This window comes from Bos indicus, chromosome 5 (genome assembly GCF_029378745.1).
Source record: "Bos indicus isolate NIAB-ARS_2022 breed Sahiwal x Tharparkar chromosome 5, NIAB-ARS_B.indTharparkar_mat_pri_1.0, whole genome shotgun sequence".
In the NCBI taxonomy this organism is placed as follows: Eukaryota; Metazoa; Chordata; class Mammalia; order Artiodactyla; family Bovidae; genus Bos; species Bos indicus.
This window is the reverse complement of record NC_091764.1, coordinates 60,994,529-61,016,142: the sequence shown is the minus strand read 5'-3', so window position 1 is coordinate 61,016,142 and position 21,614 is coordinate 60,994,529. Positions and strand designations below refer to the sequence as shown.

Sequence of the window (21,614 nt, the reverse complement as noted above, 5' to 3'; positions counted from 1 at the left end):
ATGCTGGAGAGGGTGTGGAGAAAAGGGAACCCTCTTACACTGTTGGTGGGAATGCAAACTAGTACAGCCACTATGGAGAACAGTGTGGAGATTCCTTAAAAAACTGGAAATAGAACTGCCTTATGACCCAGCAATCCCACTGCTGGGCATACACACCGAGGAAACCAGAATTGAAAGAGACACATGTACCCCAATGTTCATCGCAGCACTGTTTATAATAGCCAGGACATGGAAGCAACCTAGATGTCCATCAGCAGATGAATGGACAAGAAAGCTGTGGTATACATTGTGGTATACATTGTGTATACACAATGGAGTATTACTCAGCCATTAAAAAGAATTCATTTGAATCAGTTCTAATGAGGTGGATGAAACTGGAGCCTATTATACAGAGTGAAGTAAGCCAGAAAGAAAAACACCAATACAGTATACTAACACATACATATGGAATTTAGAAAGATGGTAACGATAACCCTGTATGTGAGACAGCAAAAGAGACACAGATGTATAGAACAGTCTTTTGGACTCTGTGGGAGAGGGAGAGGGTGGGATGATTTGGGAGAATGGCATTGAAACATGTATAGTATCATATATGAAATGAATCGCCAGTCCAGGTTCAATGCAGGATACAGGATGCTTGGAGCTGGTGCACTGGGATGACCTAGAGGGATGGTACGGGGAGGGAGGTGGGAGGGGGGTTCAGGATGAGAAACACGTGTACACCCGTGGAAGATTCATGTTGATGTATGGCAAAACCAAAACAATATTGTAAAGTAAAAAATAATAATAATAAATAAATGATAAATGGTTAAAAAAAAAAAAAGAAATGGGAATACAAGACCACCTTACCTGCCTTCTGAGAAAGCTGTATGCAGGTCAAGAAACAACAGTTAGAGTCGGACATGGAACAACAGACTGGTTCCAAACTGGAAAGGAATACGTCAAGGCTGTTATTGTCACCCTGCTTATTTAACTTATATCCAGAGTTCATCATGAGAAATGCCTGGCTGGATGAAGCACAAGCTGGAATCGAGATTGCTAGGATAAATATCAATAACTTCAGATATGCAGATGATACCACTTTTATGGCAGAAAGCGAAGAACTAAAGAGCCACTTGATAAAAGTGAAAGAGGAGAGTGAAAAAGTTGGTTTAAAACTCAACATTCAAAAAACTAAGATCATGGCATCTGGCTCCATCACTTCATGGCAAATAGATGGGGAAACAATGGAAACAGTGACAGACTTTATTTTGGGGGGCTCTAAAATCAGATGGTGACTTCAGCCATGAAATTAAAAGATGCTTGCTCCTTGGAAGAAAAGCTATGACCCACACAGACAGCATATTAAAAAGCAGAGACATTACTTTACCAACAAAGGTCCATCTAGTCAAAATTATGGTTTTTCCAGTAGTCATGTATGGATGTATGAGTTTGGCTATAAAGAAAGCTGAGCACCAAAGAACTGACACTTTTGAACTATGGTGTTGGAGAAGACTCTTGAGAGTCTCTTGAACAGCAAGGAGATCCAACCAGTCAATCCTAAAGGAAGTCAGTCCTGAATATTCATTGGAAGGACTAATGCTGAAGCTGAAACTCCAATACTTTGACCACCTGAAGCGAAGAACTCACTCATTGGAAAAGACTCTGATGCTGGGAAAGATTGAAGCCAGGAGGAGATGGGGACAACAGAGGATTAGATGGTTGGATGACATCACCAACTTGATGGACATGAGTTTGAGCAAGTCTGGGAGTTGGTGATGGACAGGAAAGCCTGGCATGCTGCAGTCCATTGGGTAGCAAAGAGTTGGACACAGCTGAACGACTGAACTGAACCAAGTTCAGTGGTAAAGAATTCGCCTACCTTGCAGGAGATGCAAGAGTCTCTGGTTCGATCCCTAGGTAAGGAAGATCCCCTGGTGAAGGAAATGGCAACACACTCCAGCACTCTTGCCTGGAGAATCCCCATAAACAAAGAAGCCTGGTGGGCTACAGTCCATGGGATGGCAAGAGTTAGACACAACTTAACAATTATATCACCACCACAAACTTACACAAACTTCACTATTGAACAGAAAACCATGATTTTATTTATCAATGAATTTTATGAGCCTAACAAAAGGCTCATACAGAAAATATCTGACAAAGATAGCACAAAAAGGAAAAACTATAGCCCAACATTACTCTTGAGTGAAAGTCACTCAGTTGTGTCCAACTTTTCGCAACCCCATGGACTATACAGTCCATGGAATCCTCCAGGCCAGAATACTGGAATGGGTAGCCTTTCCCTTCTCCACGGGATCTTCCCAACCCAGGGATTGAACCTAGGTCTCCCACATTGCAGGTGGATTCTTTACCAGCTGAACCACAAGGGAAGCCCCATTTCTCTTGAAAATAGTGGCAAAAATTCATTAGGAAACATTAGCCAACCAAATCCAATAAAATTAATACATCATGGCCAATTTCAGGAGCACATGGTTGATTTAACATATAAAATCAACTACCATATTAAAAGAGATCAGTCATAAAGTCATCTTAATAGATATAGTAAAATAGTCACAATAAAACTTTCTATCAAAGTGGAAGTATGAAAAAATCTCCTTAATGTGATAAAGGGTAACTATAAGAAAACACTAAATGTCACATATAATGGTGATACACTGAAAAGTTTCTTTTTAAGTTCAGGAAAAAGGAAAACGATCAACAGGAATCAGACATTCTCAAGATTTCTTAGTTACTTGCACAGTTATTTTACTAGACAATATAGATTCTAAATTGCTGGACATTTCTGTGTATATGACTAGAGGATATTCTCTACTCTTATAATGGCTCCGTTAAATTTTACATCCAAATCTAAGATTTAGCTTTGTAATTATGTTACATACCATAGGTTCTGTTTCCTTTGGAGGTTTTTCCAGGGGAGGAATGTACCACTGAAAACAAAGTTCTTTGTTTAAAGCTTGTGTTGCCACAACTGGTGGCACCACGTCTCCATACAATGTGCTGCTAACGGTCTTTAGTGATAAATCGGAGCATAGAGAAGCATTGGTTACTCCTGTCTGGGGAACGAAGAGAAACATTCACTTTATTGCTGGCAATGAATGTATTCAATATTTAAGACATTCATTCAATTTTCATTCAATAGTGACTATACTGGAAAACTCTGGGAATCATCTCAGCTTGCTTTATGGATGTAGGTCTTAAAAACCTCCCGATTACCACAGAGAAGACTCTTCTGTGGAAAAAAAATATGCTTCAAAACCCAGTGGACTCAACAAATGTCTGCCACTTTGGTGAATATCCAAGAATAACGATCTAGAGGGGAAATATCAGTGCTATCACTTCAGTCTCAAGATCACCATAGAGTCTAAGAACATCTACTTTTCTTCTGGTTTATTCATTGGTATATATATACTAAGGGTTTGGTTACAATTTATTATCTGCTTTTCAACAACATTTTTTTTTTGTAGTACCTTATGAAAAATTAGACACAGTTTTTGCTCTAAGAGGTCAAAATCCATTACTTTCATTCCCTCTTTAAATGAATATGGCTGGTTTGCAAGTTTAGTCTTGCTTAATCTGGGCCCTGCTCATTTGATAGAACTTGGTCACTGAATCAGGAGTTTTCAAGAAGCATAAATGTATAGATTGCAATTGGTGATTTCATAAAATATTTACTTAGTTCTTTAAGGTAGCTTAAAAACGTAAAGCATGATTGCTGTTAACAAAAGTAGAGTCTAGCCAGAAAGATAATAATAATGATAATATCTCACTTCTAAAAAGGACTTTCTTCAGTGGAGTGTAAACTATTTTCAAAATTAAATTCTCATTATTCCCAAGATTACAGTGTGGTAACTGGAAAGCAATTCTTCTGCTAAATCTTGACCTCCAAAGGCATCTCAAGGTTTGGTGACCAAGGGGAACATGTCAGTGACTGTAAAGAAAGGCCTGGTGTTTCTGTAAGACTCTCTGCCTTCCACTTCTGAGCCTGTTCAAGATACAACTGAAGACTGTCAATGCAAAGTCTTCAAAATAAAATAAAAAGAGAAATAAATACACTGACCTTTCTGGTTGTCTACTGATAAAAGAAAAAAATATGTCTTGACTGAAAGGTAATGCTAGGGTGAAAACTATTTTAAAATGTCTAGAGACTATCATAAAAGGATATGATAAGCCAGAATCCTCATTTATTAGCACTAGGATACTAAAAGCATGACCAACATGCACAATAAATAAAATTATTAACTCTACATCAGGCAGTTCACCAAAAAATCAGGTAAATAATTGATTCAGGAAAAATTATTCATTTTTTTCCATATTTGAGTGCCTTTCAGAGCTTCTGACAACTATTTTAGAAAATAATTCATATTTAATAACTAGCTAAGTGGAGAAAAATAAAAAGTAAATACCTATGTCAACATAGATATAGTGTTTATTCATACAATAGCATAATAATAATGAACTGCAACAGAAATCAATATTAATATAGGCATTTAATTTTCTTTTCTCTTTTAAAAAACACAATATCTAATTCCTAATGGGATTAATTACATAAGCTAGTCAATGGGCTATACACCAGGTACTTTCGATATGTTTGATTTATTCTTTGAAAGGAATGAAACAACAGACCTACCAGAAGCACTCTTGCTTCATCATGTACTATAAACATCAAATCACTCTGCACTAATCAAATGTTTGACCTTACACAGTCTGTCACGGGCACACAGACTAAACATGGATAACTCAGCATTGTGCACCATTTTAATCACGTCCTTTCTGGAATTTTTAATGTAATTTGTTTGGCGTCTTTGTTTTTCCATCATAAAGCTTCAATAGACTTGACGATAGGCAGACTCACAAAGCTGATGAGCATGACATGTATATATGATGGTTCTGGAAATGTATCTACTTCTTTGTGGGGGAAAAACAGGTTTAAGTACAAAATTATGGGAAGGGCTTGATTGAAATGGCCTCCTGAGTGATTAAAGGCTCAGAAATGTTATTATAAAAGTCAGCCAAGCTTGGAGTTTACTTTTAAAAAAATCCAAAAGGCTTTATGCTCGTTAGCTGTCTACCCCAGTGAAAAGAACACATGATTAGGTGGCTTGCACCTGTCAGGCAAGCGACAGTGATCTCCAGGGCTGATTATTCTGGGAGAGTGTTCCACTAATTATATCAAAATAAAGAGCAAACACGGTGAAACAACTCTTTGACATCATTACTGTGTTAGAAATACTGTATGTATTCACACTGTGTTCAAGGTTGTATGTTTGGAGCACCATCCTTAGGAACTGGGTAATGATAGGCTGCCCTTAGTAATGCAATGCTCAGCAAAGCTCCTTTCAGAACAGTATTTAAGAAATCACATACATTAGTTTCCAAACTCTTATAAAGTATTCACAAGACTACATCCACTGAAACTATAGTTCTCAACTTTCTCATTCTCTCCTATTCCAAAACACCTGAGGTATCTGGGACACATGGAAGGAATCCTCAAGGCAGTCTCAGGTCCTAGGAGGGGTGACTCAGACAGTTGTGTTAGATGGAATGATCTGATACTACTCTACTGGTTCCCGCCAGGTGGAGGGCCAGACGTTAACAATATATCCCAGGCCTTTTCACCTTCTCTCTGCTCCTCTCCCTAGAGAGTTACTTGACCGGTATCCAAGAAAAAGAATTTTGGATATGCATAATTCTACCCTTCTTCCGAGCATATTGTTTTCAGGGAGTGAACATCCTCTGCTCCTTCATGCGACAGATTTTAAAGGGGTTTCTGGCCCCACAGGTTTTAAAGAGACCTGTAATGACCCCACTCTCCACCAAAACCCATCAGCCTGGACTGGTAGAACTGTCAACTTTGCTAATCACTATTAGGGAGACCATTTAGCCGTAAATATAAACCATTTCCTACAGTATCAACACATGACTCATAAAGTAAGGTATTTTTTAATCTCAGTATGTCTTACTCTTTTATTTCTCAAATGACTTAGAATCTGAGACAGGAAATAGGGGCATTGAGTTTGGGGCATTCCAATACTTCCAGTATCTAGGAAGTAATCTGAAAAATCCTCCCGTGTGGATTGCAATACACTGCCGTGGGGGCAATAACCCTAGTTGAGACTCACTTAACTGAATCCATAAATATTCCTTAGTGGGTCTTTCCACTACTTTTTAAAATCACTCTCCTCTCTTGTTCCAAAGAACGATCTTTTTAAAATTTTATTATTTACCCCAAACACAAGGGTGAAAGTGAAAGACAAAGAGTCAGAGACAAAGACTATACATGGACTGTATAGTCCATGGGGTCACAAAGAGTCAGACATGTACAGTCCATGGAATTCTCCAGGTCAGAACACTGGGGTGGTAGCAGTTCCCTCCTCCAGGGGATCTTCCCAACCTAGGGATTGAACCCAGGTCTCCAGCACTGCAGGCGGATCCTTTACCAGCTGAGCCACAAGGAAGCCCGGGAATATTGCAGTGGGTAGCCTATCCCTTCTCCAGGGAATCTTCCCCACCCAGGAACTGAACCGGGGTCTCCTGCATTGCAAGCAGATTCTTTACCAACTGAGCTATCAGGGAAGCCCTAAACATAAGGCTACTATACTCCAGTAGGATAAGATGAGCAAAGGTTCCCGTTGGGAACAAGACACATTTTCAGGTCACTTCTCTGGGACAGTTGACAACAGAAACATGAATGTGTCTGGTATGGGTATAATTGTAAAAATTAAAGGGCTATATGGTGAAATCCAAAGTCAAGATAAATCAGTGGGTTTTTTCCCCCTAGTTTTGAAAGAATTCTATGCAAATGACTTGATTTATTCATTTCACAAATACATATTGAAAATGTACACTATTTTCTCTTGGGTTCTCTACTATAATTTCAAAGCAGAACATACGAGCCTTGTCCACAAACATTCTCACTCTCCTGCCCCCATTGTATCTGCTAATGGTGTCATCATGCTCTAGGGATCACAGACAGGGGTTCCAAATGATGGGATAAAACTTTTCTCATTCCCTCTTCTTTTGCCATCGCCATAGAGTCACTAAGGTGTTTTTTTTTTTTCAATTTTACGTAAGCAACATCATTTATATCCATCTCTTCATTCCCATTCCTCATGACCATAAGCTTAGTTGTTTCATCATCTCTTTCTCGGATAACTTCCTTTCACTTATACTTTGCCAATCAGCCTTACGTGCTATTGACAGTAGAACTAACATTTTGATTTTCATATTCTTTCTGCTATTAACCTGGCCATGTTTTTCTTAAAGAGCATCTGTGAGGGGCTGTCATTTTCTTTTGTGCTAACTCTACCAATCTTTCTCTACTACCACACCAGAGACTATGCTTTATCCACTCCTGCTTTCTCCACCACCTCAGAGTGTCTGGCATATTGTTAGTATCCAACATATGTTTGTTGAACATACCAAATTTGAAATAAATCTCCATTTTTACTGAAACTCTTTATACTTTTTCAGTATCTTCCAATCCACCCGTTTTGGTAGTTTATTTAAAAATTACTATTATTCAAGACCCTAGTAGCTTGTTCAAGACCCTCTTTTACATCTCTTCACTAGATATTTTGGGGAAGTCCATCCAACTGAATAACACTTTCCCTCCCCCAACCACAAAATCTTCAAACTTTTAATTTACTTAAAAACTTGCCATTTACCCTTAGCATACTTATGATTGCTAACAATAAAAATGAATGCTTTTTATTACACATGTAAAACAAAGGTACAGAAATTGGGTATAGATTGAGAAAGTCTCAGTTTAATTTCCTTATAGGGTATTATATTGAAATTTGTATAACTTCTTGGCAAAATGACTCTGAGAGAAGTTGTGATGTGTAGGAATACAGAAAAGTCTGGGACATTTTGAAGGCTTATAAGAGCAGCAAAACAGAACATATGAAAACAGAAAACCAGCATGTCTGGTTGGTTTTTCTCTGTGGTAAAAGTTTCCTCAGGTAAAACCTCTGAGGAAACTAAAAACCTTTGTGTCAGTATGGAGGTTAATGTGCTTCTTTCGGAAATAAAAGGATGATTAAGTCTTCCAAAAAATGTATAATTATATAATGTTTTAAACATTACCTTGCTTGCTGAATCATATAAGACTTTTTCTAGAACAGGTGGATGTTCCATGACTTGAAATAGTTCTTTTGGAAATTCATCAATACAAGAAGAAGAATATAGCTGTAAGAATCTTTTAAGGAAAAAATGCATTTCTTTTTGGCGCAAAATCAATCCAGAGTTAAAAAGAGAAGTGAGAAGAGTGTCATCTGGCAAAGACATCCCAGATCCTGGCTTCAGAGATGCTTAAAGGAAAAACAAAAACTACTATAGAATCATGTTAGATAACAGAATGGTCTCAATATTGCTGTCCTTTGCTTGCTAATCTCATTCCTGCACATTCCCACCTCACCCAGTGGCTGCCCATGACCTTCCTCCATTTTTCAAGCTTGTACACTAACAGAATTGCTTCTGGTCACAGGAAGGAAAGAACACCTCAGAACTCTGTGATCCTACTTCTGGTTTCAAGCGTATCAAAGCAAAACATTCAATCTAGCTGTCTTATTTGTCTTATCCCCAGCCAAAAAAAATAATAATAATAAAGCAAAAATTCAGGTTCAGGTAATTTATTTGAAAACTGATCTGAAGTGAGAGAATGGGAAATGTGTGACAGAAAAGAAAAGAGTCAATGACAACAAGTTAGGAAAGGGCTCCAGCTATGGACAAGGAGAGCTCAGTCCTGCTGAGGGCCTCCTAAGAAAAAGCATGGAAATCTGTTCCATCAGGGGGCTGGCATGCTGGAATACCTATCAACCAGTTCCCTCCCTCAGCAGTTTCGGGTTACTCCTGAATGTGTGCAGTCCCTGGTACTTCCAGGCTATCCTGCCTATATGCTGGGCCTCAGTCATTTCTAAGAAAGCCCAGGGCAGAAAGAAGCAAAATGTGCACGATTGACATGGGAGATACCAGCAGGTGAATCCAGGGGGAGCTGAATCGATAACAGGAGGGCATCACTGGGGCCCACTGTGCTGGATTATATCCACTTCCTTCGCTACTGAACTGGCCCTATCACGATGCACCTTTTACCCACCACCTTTCCCAGTGCTTGCCTCTCCCGTCACTAACTCTGATAACCAGGCTGAGCCGCTCTGTGACTTAGCCTCTTTGCCCTGCTGATTTCCCCATCACTGGGTGCTGCTTTAGTCAAGCTGTCTTTCCCAATTGTTTGCCCTCATAAGCAACACTGGCTCACCAATTTCATGGGCACAGATAAATACATCATCACAAAACCACAAGAGGAGAGAATGTGACTTAGATTACAACAGTTTTTTTGGCTATTCTTTAGAGCACCAATGATTTTAAAATAAAAGCAACAACAAACAAAATTCAAAACTTCAGAGTTAAATATCCTGTCTTTCTCTTTAAATACTAGATATTCTTTCTCTCCTTAATGCCAAAGGTTTCACCTTGTTCATTTTATAAGCTGTCACATTAGGGTCACTCTGATTCTTAACTGTTTTGAGTCACATAGCACTTCAGTAGTCTTGGGGGAAGTTTCTGGATGCCTCCTTCTAAGGATGTTTTTAAATACATTGAAATACTGTTCTTTTCAAAGGTCCCTGTATATCAGGCAAAGAACCCCTGAAATTTCCATCTTCTGATGAGAGTTCACTCAGAAAGATGTTAAACATATTTTATAGTTCTAAGTAAGAAACATGACTTAATGACTGGAAAGGAATATATTCTTTCAAAGGCCTACCTAGCAATTTGCTCATATTATTAATTCTTTGTAGGTGAATATAGTAGCGCAGCAGAAGAATCCATGTAATATCCACTTTAATTGGGTTTTTTTTCTGAGAATCTACATCTTCATGTATCTCTTCACTAACGTAAGAAAATGTACAACCAGTCTGGAAGACAACTTGGTAGTTATCTGAAAGTGTAAAAAAAAAAAAAATTAGAATACAAATATTATGTTTTCCTTGTAAAATAACCATATGTGAAAAAAGTAAAGCACAACTTATAAAGGAAATATTGACACTTAGGATTGCATTCAATTAAAAAAAATTGTATCACAAAAGACACCAATCATAAATAACAAACCATGGACTGAGAAAACATGTTTAAAAAATCATAAATTATCTTCTCTCTACTATGTAATCAATAAGAAAAAGTCAGATAGTCCAACAGAAACATGGGCAAAGAATTTCAACAGGTAACTTGTAGAAAAGGAAAACCAAATGGCCAAAATTTTTAGCATCATAAAAAATCAGATAAATTAAGATGAAATACCATTTCACATTCCTCAGCAATTAACAGAAACTAAAATCTGAAAGCAATAAATGTGAAGATACCATAATTCTCATATACTACTTGGGAGAGCAAATTCCTGGGCAGAGGCTAATAAAATTTTAAATGCAGATACTCAGAGACATGTACCAAGAGTCCTGCACAAGATACTCATGGCACCACTGTTTGTGTTACAAAAAAAAAAAAAAGGAAACTTGAACAAATATAAGGATTAATTTAATGGCACTAATTAGAATTAATTAGATCTATAAGGAGAAACTCTAGTCTATGAGCCAAATTAGGTCAATGCATGTTTATGTAAGACCCATAAGCTAAGAATGGTTTTTATACTTTAAAGGGTTTGAAAAAATTAATATTTTGTGATATGTGAAAGTTATATGAAATTCAAATGTCAGTGTCCTTAAGAATGGAATACAGCCATGCTCATTTACATTTTGTCTATGGTTCCTTCACATTAACACAGCAAAGCTGAACAGTTGCAACAGAGATCACAAAACATAAAATATTACTATTTGGCCCTTTACAGAAGATATGTGCTGCCTAGACTTTGCTCATGAAGGATAAAGTGAGGAAAAATATCTAAAGATAATTAAGTAATACAGAGCTATCAATAGCCTCCATACACAAAAACAGCAACCAATAGAAAGCTAATGAAAAAATTCTGCAATACTACTAATAAGATAAAAATCTGAGAAGTAAGTCTAACAAGAAGCATATACGATCTACTTAAAGAAAATGTTAAAACACTCCTAAGGGACTGATTTTTTTTGAAAAAAAGGCATGAAAATGAACTAAAAATATAAGACATACAATATTCTTGGTTAAGATGACTCAACAGAATAAAAACATGTTATTTCTAGGATAAAATATAAAGGTAATGCAACTTTAATAAAATTATGAGAGAACTTTCTTAAACTAGACAAGTTGTTTCCAAAGTAGAAAAAAAGAGCCATAAAAGAAATACAATTTTGAAAAGAAAGAGTAATAAGTGAGGATTTACTCTAATAGATACTAATTATATTATAAGGCTATAATAATTAAAATAGTGTGGTATTGAATCCTGAATAGACAGATCAATAGAAATTAGAAAAAAGTACAGAAATAGGATAGCCATTTGGGAAAACTAAAATTGTATCCATTTGTTATTTTTTACATATTCCGAATAGATTTCCATTAACTAGTAAAAGGGTCCATGCCTTTTCCTTAAATACTTGCAGAAGCTCTTTATTGGGCTTCCCAAGTGGCTCAGTGGTAAAGAATCCACCTGCAATGTAGGAGACAGGAGTTTGATCCTGGGGTCAGGAAGAGCTCATGGAGGAGGAGATGGCAACCCACTCCAATATTCTTGCCTGGAGAATTCTATGGACAGAGGAGCTTGGCTGACTACAGTCCATGGGGTCGCAAAGAGTCAGACACGACTGAACGACTAAGCACACACACATACACAGAAGCTCTTTATTATAGAAATAAACCCTTTAACTGTGATATTATTTGCAAATACATCTTTTCAATTATCACATGTTATTTAACCCTCTTTATGGTAATTGTGTGCCATGAAGAAACTTTTCATTTCTAAGTAGTATAAACTATTAACCTTTTCTTTGATAACTTTTGGATTTTTGCCATAGTTAGCGCTTGACCATAATCTGAGACTCTAAGTAAGTAAGGAAACATTCTCCCTTAATGCCTCCAGAGGAAAGTAGCCTGCTGACACCTTAATTTTAGCCCAATAAGTCCTATATTGGGCTTCAGAACACCAGCACTGTAAGAGAATACATTGTGTTGCTTTAAGCCACTGAATTTGTGGCTATTTGTTATAGGAGGAATAGAGCATTGATATGGTACTAGTGGTTCCCTGGTAGATCAGTTGGTAAAGAATCCACCTGCAATGCAGGAGACCCCATGGTTCAATTCCTGGGTTGGGAATATCCCCTACAGGAAGGCCTGACAACCCACTCCAGTTTTCTTGCCTGGAGAATCCCATGGACAGAGGAGCCTGGTGGGCTACAGTCCATATAGCTGCCAAGAGTTGGACACTACTGAAGCAACCTAGCATACACACACGCATTCTGACAACACTGTTTGCCTCTGGGGAAGAGAACTGAGTCACTTGCAGAGAAGATGGAAGGGAGACAACTCTTTCCATACCCTTCTATGAATTTTGAATTGTGATTCTTGAAAATAAATGACCTATGCAAAAAACTGAGCTAAATTAAAAGCAAAAAAGAACCTCTACATTTATGTGGCCAATATTATGTAGTCTTTAATGTCACAGAGAAAAAATAAGACCAGTTTAGTTTTTGTTCTTTCGTAGAAAGTTTGCTTTTTCTGTTTACAATTATTTTGTCTTTACAATCCATAAATGAGGCCAAAATTTGTCCACGTATTATCTGTGCTATCTGTAAGTTTATCTTTAGAAGAATATTTTGGAGGGAGCGTCCCTTATACCCTGCATTGAGAAGCATCCCTTTGCAATGGTTTCCACCACCTTCAGCAAGGACCGCCTGGTTACACTGACTTGGGGCCTCTGCTTCACTGAGGATAATTCTCATTGTACCCTCATTGTCTGAATTGTTGACAATCTGAATTGGTGCAGCACGTGAGCACACACATGCATGCATGTATATAATCAGTATTTCTAGCATGAATAATTTATCTCCATTCTCACCTGTATGTGGTATAATTATTTGGGATTTGAAGATATAATGTGTCCTTCTAGCTCCCCACCAGTATGGGAAATTTGTGTCTCGGAGGAATAGAAAATAGGATAGCAGTAGAGGAATGATATCCCAGTTTTCAGTTGGCACTGACCCATATCTCTGAGCCAGGGACAAGGCAGAACAGGAAAGACAAATCACATTTTTTCCAGGATGGAAAGTTTTCTCCATCTCAAGAGGCAAAACATGTATTAATACTAAGGATCAGTTGATTCTTGGTTCTGCTCCATAGATTTCTCTTTATGTTCTGACAGTAGGTTCATCAACATTCATTTTTGGCATGACACATATTTATATTTTTCTGTGTATCAAGTGTATTTAGTTGTGAGAGGCTGCATCCAGGACCACTGACCCTGAATGTCACTTTTAATTCAAAACATATTACAGAATTTAATAATTTTTAATCCTAGCAGAATTTTTTATTAAGGCTGCAAGAAAATCAAGACAAAAAGATGGAATATATTTGAATATAACGGGGCCCAAAGTAGATATTGAGTAGGTGTTTTCTGCATTCACTCTAAATATGGTCCCCTGTTGCCAGTAGCATCATTTCAGGGTCTGTATTCCTACACGACAATGTAGAAGAAACCTCAGTAAATTGGGCCGGCTGCATCACTCAATTCTCTTATTGTTCTATAGACATCATACAATTGCTCTCTGGTCCTGGCAAGATGATCTTTATTCCATCCTCCACACATGACTGGTCTATTCTGTCACCATGCTTCTCTGTCAACTGCTCAGAGTGCTGAGAAAATAAGCTTCCCTTCTACCTGCTCTCCATGCCTCTAGTCCATTTGTATCTGCCTCACATGTACTTCTTCCAGAAAAAAAAAATGTTCCTAATAAATTCAAATGCCCACCCAGCCTGTGTCCAGCTTTAGCTTAAAATATGGTCCTCTTAATAAATGCATTTATATCATTTCAAAGTGGATGCCTGCTCTGATTGCTAAAGACTAGAAGTTTATGGGTGGCAAGACCTACTCCTTGGTGTGTTCTTCCCTCTGGACAGAAATAGCTGTATAGTGCTCTACACATGATAACAATGAATATCCTTTACCACATAGTGTACAGATCAATGCTAGTGAAGATAAGATGAGTGAAGAGGTTTTCTCCTGGATGCTAATGTATGCTAACACAAGGAAAATCAAACAATTTTTATTTGTTGTTGTTGCCCTTTAGCAATTCATTATAATATGAACTTCACTGCCATCTGGGTATTTGAAGCAATCAGTTGGGGATTCAATATTTCTTTCCAAGCCAAATACTGAAATGAGGGAAATTGTAACAGTAATTTATGATCAGACTGCTAGAAGAATAGTGGAGAGCAAAATTATTATTCTTAAGGCAAAATACAAAATGAATTGGGCTTAAAAAATTTGGTCATTACAGGGCTTCCCTGGTGGTCCAGTGGCTAAGAATCCATCTTGCAATGCAAGGGGCATCCATTTGATCCCTGGTCTGGGAAGATTCCATATGCTGCCGAGCAACTAAGCCCGAACACCATAACTCCTGAGCCCACACTCTGCAACTACTGAAGCCCGTGCACCTGGAGCCTACACTCTGCAATAAGAGAAGCCACTGCAACACGAAATCCGTGTACCACAATGATGAGTAACCCCCTGCTTGCTGCACTAGAGAAAGCCCTTGTGTAGCAATGAAGACCCACCACAGCAAAAAAAATAATTAAAAAAGAAAAATACATTTAAAAAAATCAGGTCATTTCACATTAGAATCTTTGTACAATAATAAAGGAATGTTAATGGGTACAAAATGGAAACAGAAAATTGGAAGATGCTACCAAAACCACTGAAACAGAAAAGTAAAGCATAAATTCTAGTATTAGGCACCGCTGAGATGAAGACTATTAGCCCAATTGGATCAACTAAGATCATCTGGTTAGGAGATGCCATTCCCCACTGTGTGGGCCCATGCGTGACACCTAACTGATCACCGCAGCATTTTTTCCAGTCCTTGCATGCAGCAGTTCAGAATTCTTCTTAGGTGGCTACCAGCCGAGATCCAACCAGTCCATCCTAAAGGAAATCAGTCCTGAATATTCATTGGAAGGACTGATGCTGAAGAAGAAACTCCAATACTTTGGCTACCTGATGAGAAGAACTGGCTCATTTGAAAGACCCTGATGCTGGGAAAGATTGAAGGCGGGAGGAGAAGGGGATATCAGAGGATGAGATGGTTGTATGGCATCACTGACTCAAGGAACATGAGTTTGAGTAAACTCCGGGAGATGGTGTTAGACAGGGAGGCCTGGTGTGCTGCAGTCCATGGGGTCACAAAGAATCAGACACGACTGAGCGACTGAACTGAACTGAGCCATAGTGTGGATTAGGTGTGTGTGCACTCAGTCATTCAGTAGTGTCTAACTCTTTGAGACCCCATAGACTGTAGCCCGCCAGGCTCCTCTGTCCCTCTCCAGGCGAGAATATTGGAGTGGGTTGTCATGCCCTCCTCCAGGGATCAAACCCATGTCTTTATGTCTCCTGCGTTGGCAGGCAGATCCTTTACCACTAGCGCCACCTGGGAAGCCCAGTAGTTTGGACTATCATCCCACAAACATTCACACCCTCTTCCTTCCTCTGCAGAGTCGGACACGACTGAGCAACTTCACTTTCACTTTCCTTTCTCTGCAGGGAGAGTCTAATTCCATGCCTCACTGACATTGTACTTGGCCAGAGGACTTGCTGTGACTAATGGGATGTAACGTGAAGAGAGGTCTTGAGTGTGCTTCTGTGCTTGGGCTTGGTCTTGTGTTCTGGTCTGTACCGTGAGAAGAGGACCCCCTAAGCAGTCACTGCCTCTATACCCTGGGTCTCATAACAAATGTACATGAAGTGCACTGGAACTTGGCCTGCAGCCTGAAGCAGAACACAGGAGACAAGTAAAAGAAAGAAGTCATGCCGTTCTTGCCACTGAGTTTTAGGATTATTGGGTATACACTGCAATTTTGGCAATAACTGATTAACACAGAATTTCAGATCTAACTTATTTGTTATCTCTGTCCTAAAAACTTAAAGCATGAGAAAACAGAGCAGGATAAAGTAGACCAGATCTATCCGAGGCAATAAGGGACCACTGTGAAAAAGAAATAGCCATGTTAGTAGTTGGAATCACAGTCTTAAAATTCAGATTTCAGTCTTCTTCATAAATAAATCTAATTCACTCAGTCTAAAGATTAAGGACAATGAGGCTGAGAGAAATTCAACGGTTTGACAGGATCAGGGTATAAGCTGAAACCTCTTCATTATTAATACTGCATTCCCTTTGTGGCAAAACAATAATGTGTGTTTCTAAGAGGACTGCCTTCCTGGCATTCTGAAGCAGGGAGAACTGAGTTGCCAAGCCGTATCAAGAGAAAAAAGCAGTGACCAGCCCCTACTGCTATACTGCCCTGCTTTGTCCCCCAAGAGCCTACCTTTGGGGTCTCTAAGGAAAACCATGCACCCTGTCTGAGATCCAGGTCATGGACCAGAAGTCTGATGAAGCAAAATCTCACCAGGAAATAAAAAGAAGAAGATAATACCTTAGCATTAAAAAAATCCATCTGATGGTTTAACCTCAGAGCAAACCATTTTAGTTTGGAAAACAGTCTGGGCCACCTAGTCTTCAGGAGAGAGAGAGCCAAAGAAGGAGATGATTTCAGACACAAACTCTTCAGCTAAGGTTGACTCAACCCTTCAGCAGTAAGCTCTGGCCTACCAGAGTGATTTCAGAGGCTTTAGGAAGACTACCTCACCCCATCAGGTTAAAGTTAACATTTTTCATCCCCTTTGGCTCAATGCTCACCCAATGACAAGCAAAATTAGATACTGTTGTTACTAAAATATCCTTCTGGAAGTAAAATTCCAGTACCTTGCTTCTTAGGACCTATCCAAGTGCTTAGCACAAAACAGCACTCAATATTTTTTGAATGAATGGGCAAAAACATAAAATGACTGTTCAATATTTATGTTATTGCTGGTATGACTTACAGATTTATACTACAGTTTACTGTAACCAACAGCAGAGTTACAAATTTTTAAAAATAGAGTAAGGTTAAGTTTAAATTACACTAACTTTTCATTCATTCATTTAACAAATATTAATATCAATCCTTGCTATGTATAAGTAATATGTGATTTTCTGTAGTGTGTGCTCATGCTCATTCATGTCCAATTCTTTGCAACCCCAGGGACTGTAGCACACCAGGCTTCCCTGTCCATCACTGACTCCCAGAGCTTGCTCAAACTCATGTCGATCAAGTTAGTGATACCATCCAACCATCTCATGGTTGGATGAGATGTCCCCTTCTCCTCCCACCTTCAATCTTTCCCAGCATCAGGGTCTTTTCAAATGAGTCAGTTCTTTGCATCAGGTGGCCAAAGTATTGGAGTTTCAGCTTCAGCATCAGTCCTTCCAATAAATAATCAGGACTGATTTCCTTTAGGATGGACCCATTGGATCTCCTTGCAGTCCAGGGGATTCTCAAGAGTCTTCTCCAACACCACAGTTCAAAAGCATCAATTCTTCAGGACTCAGCTTTCTTCATGGTCCAACTCTTAAATCTATACATGACTACTGGAAAAATCATAGCTTTGATTAGATGGACCTTTGTCGGCAAGGCAATGGCCCTGCTTTTCAGTATGCTATCTAGGTCAGTCATAGCTTTTCTTCCAAGGAGACAGCATCTTTCGATTTCATGACTGCAGTCACCGTCTGCAGTGATCTTAGAGCCCAAGAAAATAAAGTGTCTCACTGTTTCCATTGTTTCTTCTTGTCTCTTGTTTCCATTGTCTCTATTGTCTCTAAGGAGAGCCTTTAGCAAATCAAATAGCTAACTTCCCTGCCCTCAGGAAGCTGATGATAGTTTAATAAGAGAAAAAGCTTAAACATGCACAAGCACACACACACACACACAAACACACACACACACACACACACAAAAGAACTAAGAAAAGAAACAGGGAGCTAAATCAGAGTGTAAGAGTAGGTACACATTTCAGAGGCTCAGAGAAGGTCTCTCAAATAAATAATCCCACAAAGTTTCATTTCAAATGGGTGAACTGGAAAATAAACAGGCCATCAGGAAATATCACTCTTTTCCCACATAACCCTGCACCTAAAATGCAGCAGTGAATGGAATAACATATACATACATACAGCAAGCGGGGGCCCCTATGTTTTAGCAGCTAGACCCTAAGATTTGCCCTTTCAGGGTCTTAGAGGTTTCCCAAACCATTGTTGTTTTAAAGTTAAAACCCAACAAATCTCTAGAATTAAATCTTTGAAACTTGATTATACATTATATGTATATAAAATGCCCAACATCCAAACATACCAAGCAAATAATCTGTGTATGAAGACAAAAGATCCATGGAAGCAAATTCTGGAATATTTGATAATGCCCCTTGGCTAACTGTATCAGTTCTAGCATTCTTCTTTCCAATAAGTAGATTAATTGCCAGCACAGCCTCACTGACCTAAAATTAATGCATAATTAGAATTCATAAATGCAAGCTTTTTGATTCATAGATATCCATTAGGTGAAGAATATGAAAGAGCAAATTCATAATGTTTGGTATATACTGTAGGAAAAATAAAGACAATCTGAAAAACAATATGTGATCCCCTGCATGTACTATGTATCATAGTCAAACAAATCATGATTGTTGACAATTTAATCAATAAATAAGTCACTCTGAATAGGCTCCCTCACCTAACTGTAACAGATATTTCCCAAAATATGTGCACATGTGTATCTGCCAACACTTTCATTAAAGAAAAGTTGAAACAAACAAAACCAAGTCTGGCTAATAGAGATTAAAAACTCTACACATATAAAGAGCACTTCTAATCGCCCCAAAGAAATATCATTGGCACAAATCTCTAAGAATGTGAAATTTTTCTTTCTCTCAAATAAATAGATTGTGTTGCCTTAACAGATGAGACAGTAAAGAAAGAATTAAATAAAAATCACACCAACCTGTGCAGCAGCTCTTATTGCAATCCAGGCAAATAAACTGTACATTTCATGTTTATTTACTACTGGTTCTTTAATAGAACTATGCCTTCTGGGAAGAGCCTACAAAATATGGCAAATATTTTATGATAAAGACAGATAAAGATATCCTAAAGTTTAATGACAGATTTTCTAATCTTCTGAAGATGAGATTTTAGTGTAACACTGTGTAGCCATTAAGAATAATAATGTACATGCATCTATCAACATGAAAAGATATCCTAATCATATTAGCAAAAGAAAAGTGTAGGTTACAAAATAGCATGCAAAGTATGATCCCATTTTTTAAAAGATAATATATATTTTTCTGTATACACAAACAGAGCAAATTATCAACAGTCGTTATCCCAGGTTTTATGGGTAATTTAATTATATTTAACTTTTTGGTGTGATTTTCTAGATAAGCTTACATTATTTGAATATCAATAATATAAACAGAAATGGCACTTTAAGTGTTATTTACCATTTTAATAGAGGATCTATAAATTGAATATATATTGTGTGTAAAGATGTCAGAAACAGGAATACTACTTAAAGATTTTTGATAGGTATTTGCCATCAGCTTTCTAACTACAGAACTGTTAAAAGGATGACTGTAATCATGAAGTTCTACAAAACAGCAAAAAGTGACAATGAACGGAGATACATGCAATGTGAGGGTGTGTGTGTGTCATGTGTGTTCAGTTTTTAAATATAAAAAAGTCAAGAATACAGAAGTAAACAGAAACCCTGCCAGCAACATAGTAGCTGTCTGTTTTACATTTTTAAAGTATTAATAGTCAAATTTAAAGATTCAACTAATCTGGAAAAACTATTCGATTAGATGGCTTATTCTAATTTGTTGACATTCATATTTTACCTGATTTTTTAGATCTTCAACAATAAAATAAGCAATAATAAAAATACCTTTTTTACTTCTGGCAATAAGACTCCCAAATAAAAGGAAAAGCAATGAATAAAGCTGATGCCAGAGCAGGAAATACAATGCACAAATGTGACTAGATCAAGTTTTAAACTTGGAGACAGGTGATACCTGGAGAGATCCGTCCATGGGGAATCTAAAATCTAAGCAATGTAGCCCTGTCCCAAATATGAAGACCATCCTCACTAGCTGTAATAACACTGCTTAGGCTCTGGGGTAGCCACTGCCAGCTTACTGACTATAATCTTGGGCAATTTACCTATTTAATTCTGGACACAAGGCTAATAGGCATTGAGTACAGAATAACATTAAATAACTATATTGTAAGAACAAGTAGTGACACAGACATTCAAAAAAGAAAGCTCATTTTGAATTGAGAGGAAGGCTTTATTGAGGCCAAACTTGAGCTCAGAATGAAAACAGGAAAAAAAAATATGATGGGCATTTTTTTACATGGGAGGTGTTCAATACTGCATATGAGATACAAGCCTATACAAACAGGTAAGAAAATTTTTAAAATGCATCTAGAATAGGAAATGAAATTAAATTGTTTGCAAGGAACATGATCCTATATGTAGAAAATCCCAAGATACACACACACACACACACACACACCTCTAAAATTAACAAATGTGCTTAGCAAGATCACAGGATACAAAACTCAATATTCATAAATCAATTGTATTAGCTATGAACAATCTGAAAATGAAATTAAGAAAATACCCATTCATGATAGAAATAATCTTAACAAAAATTTATAAAATGTGCATACTGAAAAGTAAAAAAAATATCAAGAAAAATTAATATCTAAATAAATGAAGAGAGTTCATATACATGAATTGAGGATTCAAAATTGTTAACATGCTAAATGTCTACAAATTACTTGTAGATTATTTGGTACATAATCTGTACCAAAATTCTGCATTTTGGCAGAAACTGACAAGCAGATTCTAAAATGAAGAAGAAAATGCAAAAGATTCAAAGTGAAAATAATTTTGAAAAGGAAGAACATAATTGGAGGACAAATACTTTCCAATTTCAAAAAACTTACTACAAGCCATACAGTAATCAAGACAGTGGATACTCACATAAAGGTAGAATTATAGATCAATGGAATAGAATTGGAAGTCTAGGAAAAATATTTAGACTTTTGATCAATAAATTTTTTGACAAAGGAGCCAAGGCAATTCAATAAAGAAAAGATAGTCTTTACAACAAGTGATACTCAGACAAATGAATATCTATGTGCAAAAACATGAATTTAGAGCCTTACCTCACACTTTACACAAAACTTAAATCAAAATATACCATGATGGACTTAAGCATTAAAGCTAAAAAACTTTTAGAAGAAAACACAGGAGAAAATCTTCAACATCTGGGGTTAGGTAAGGTGGTACTAAAACCACAAAATATATTAAAAAATGATAAACTGTACCTCATTAAAAGTAAAGACTCTTGTTTCTGAAGATACAATTAATTGCATGAAAAGACAAGCCATCAACTGGAAAAAATATCTATAAATTATATATCTGATAAGGGATATATATCTAGAACACATATGTTTTAAAAGTTATAACTCAATGATAAAAAAGATAACTCAATTTAGTTTATGGGCAAAAGATTTGAGTAGATATTTTCCTAAAGA

The 21,614-nt window shown here is 37.4% G+C and overlaps 1 protein-coding gene across 10 annotated transcripts in view; it reads right to left on the bottom strand.

The window, feature by feature from the left end:
- Positions 1–21,614, bottom strand: part of CFAP54 (cilia and flagella associated protein 54) — a 312,887-nt gene that overhangs the window by 52,417 nt on the left and 238,856 nt on the right. For 6 of the 10 annotated variants that reach the window (XM_019961126.2, XM_070789565.1, XM_070789567.1 and 3 more), the window contains 5 exons: positions 19,012–19,110; positions 18,367–18,508; positions 9,767–9,940; positions 8,089–8,312; positions 2,883–3,056 (listed from right to left, as the gene is read on the bottom strand). In XM_019961126.2, coding sequence (XP_019816685.2) covers positions 2,883–3,056; positions 8,089–8,312; positions 9,767–9,940; positions 18,367–18,508; positions 19,012–19,110 — 813 coding nt within the window. Of the gene's footprint in view, positions 1–2,882; positions 3,057–8,088; positions 8,313–9,766; positions 9,941–18,366; positions 18,509–19,011; positions 19,111–21,614 lie in introns of those variants that run through there. The other 4 variants (XM_070789566.1, XR_011566649.1, XR_011566650.1 and 1 more) reach the window with 4 other exon arrangements.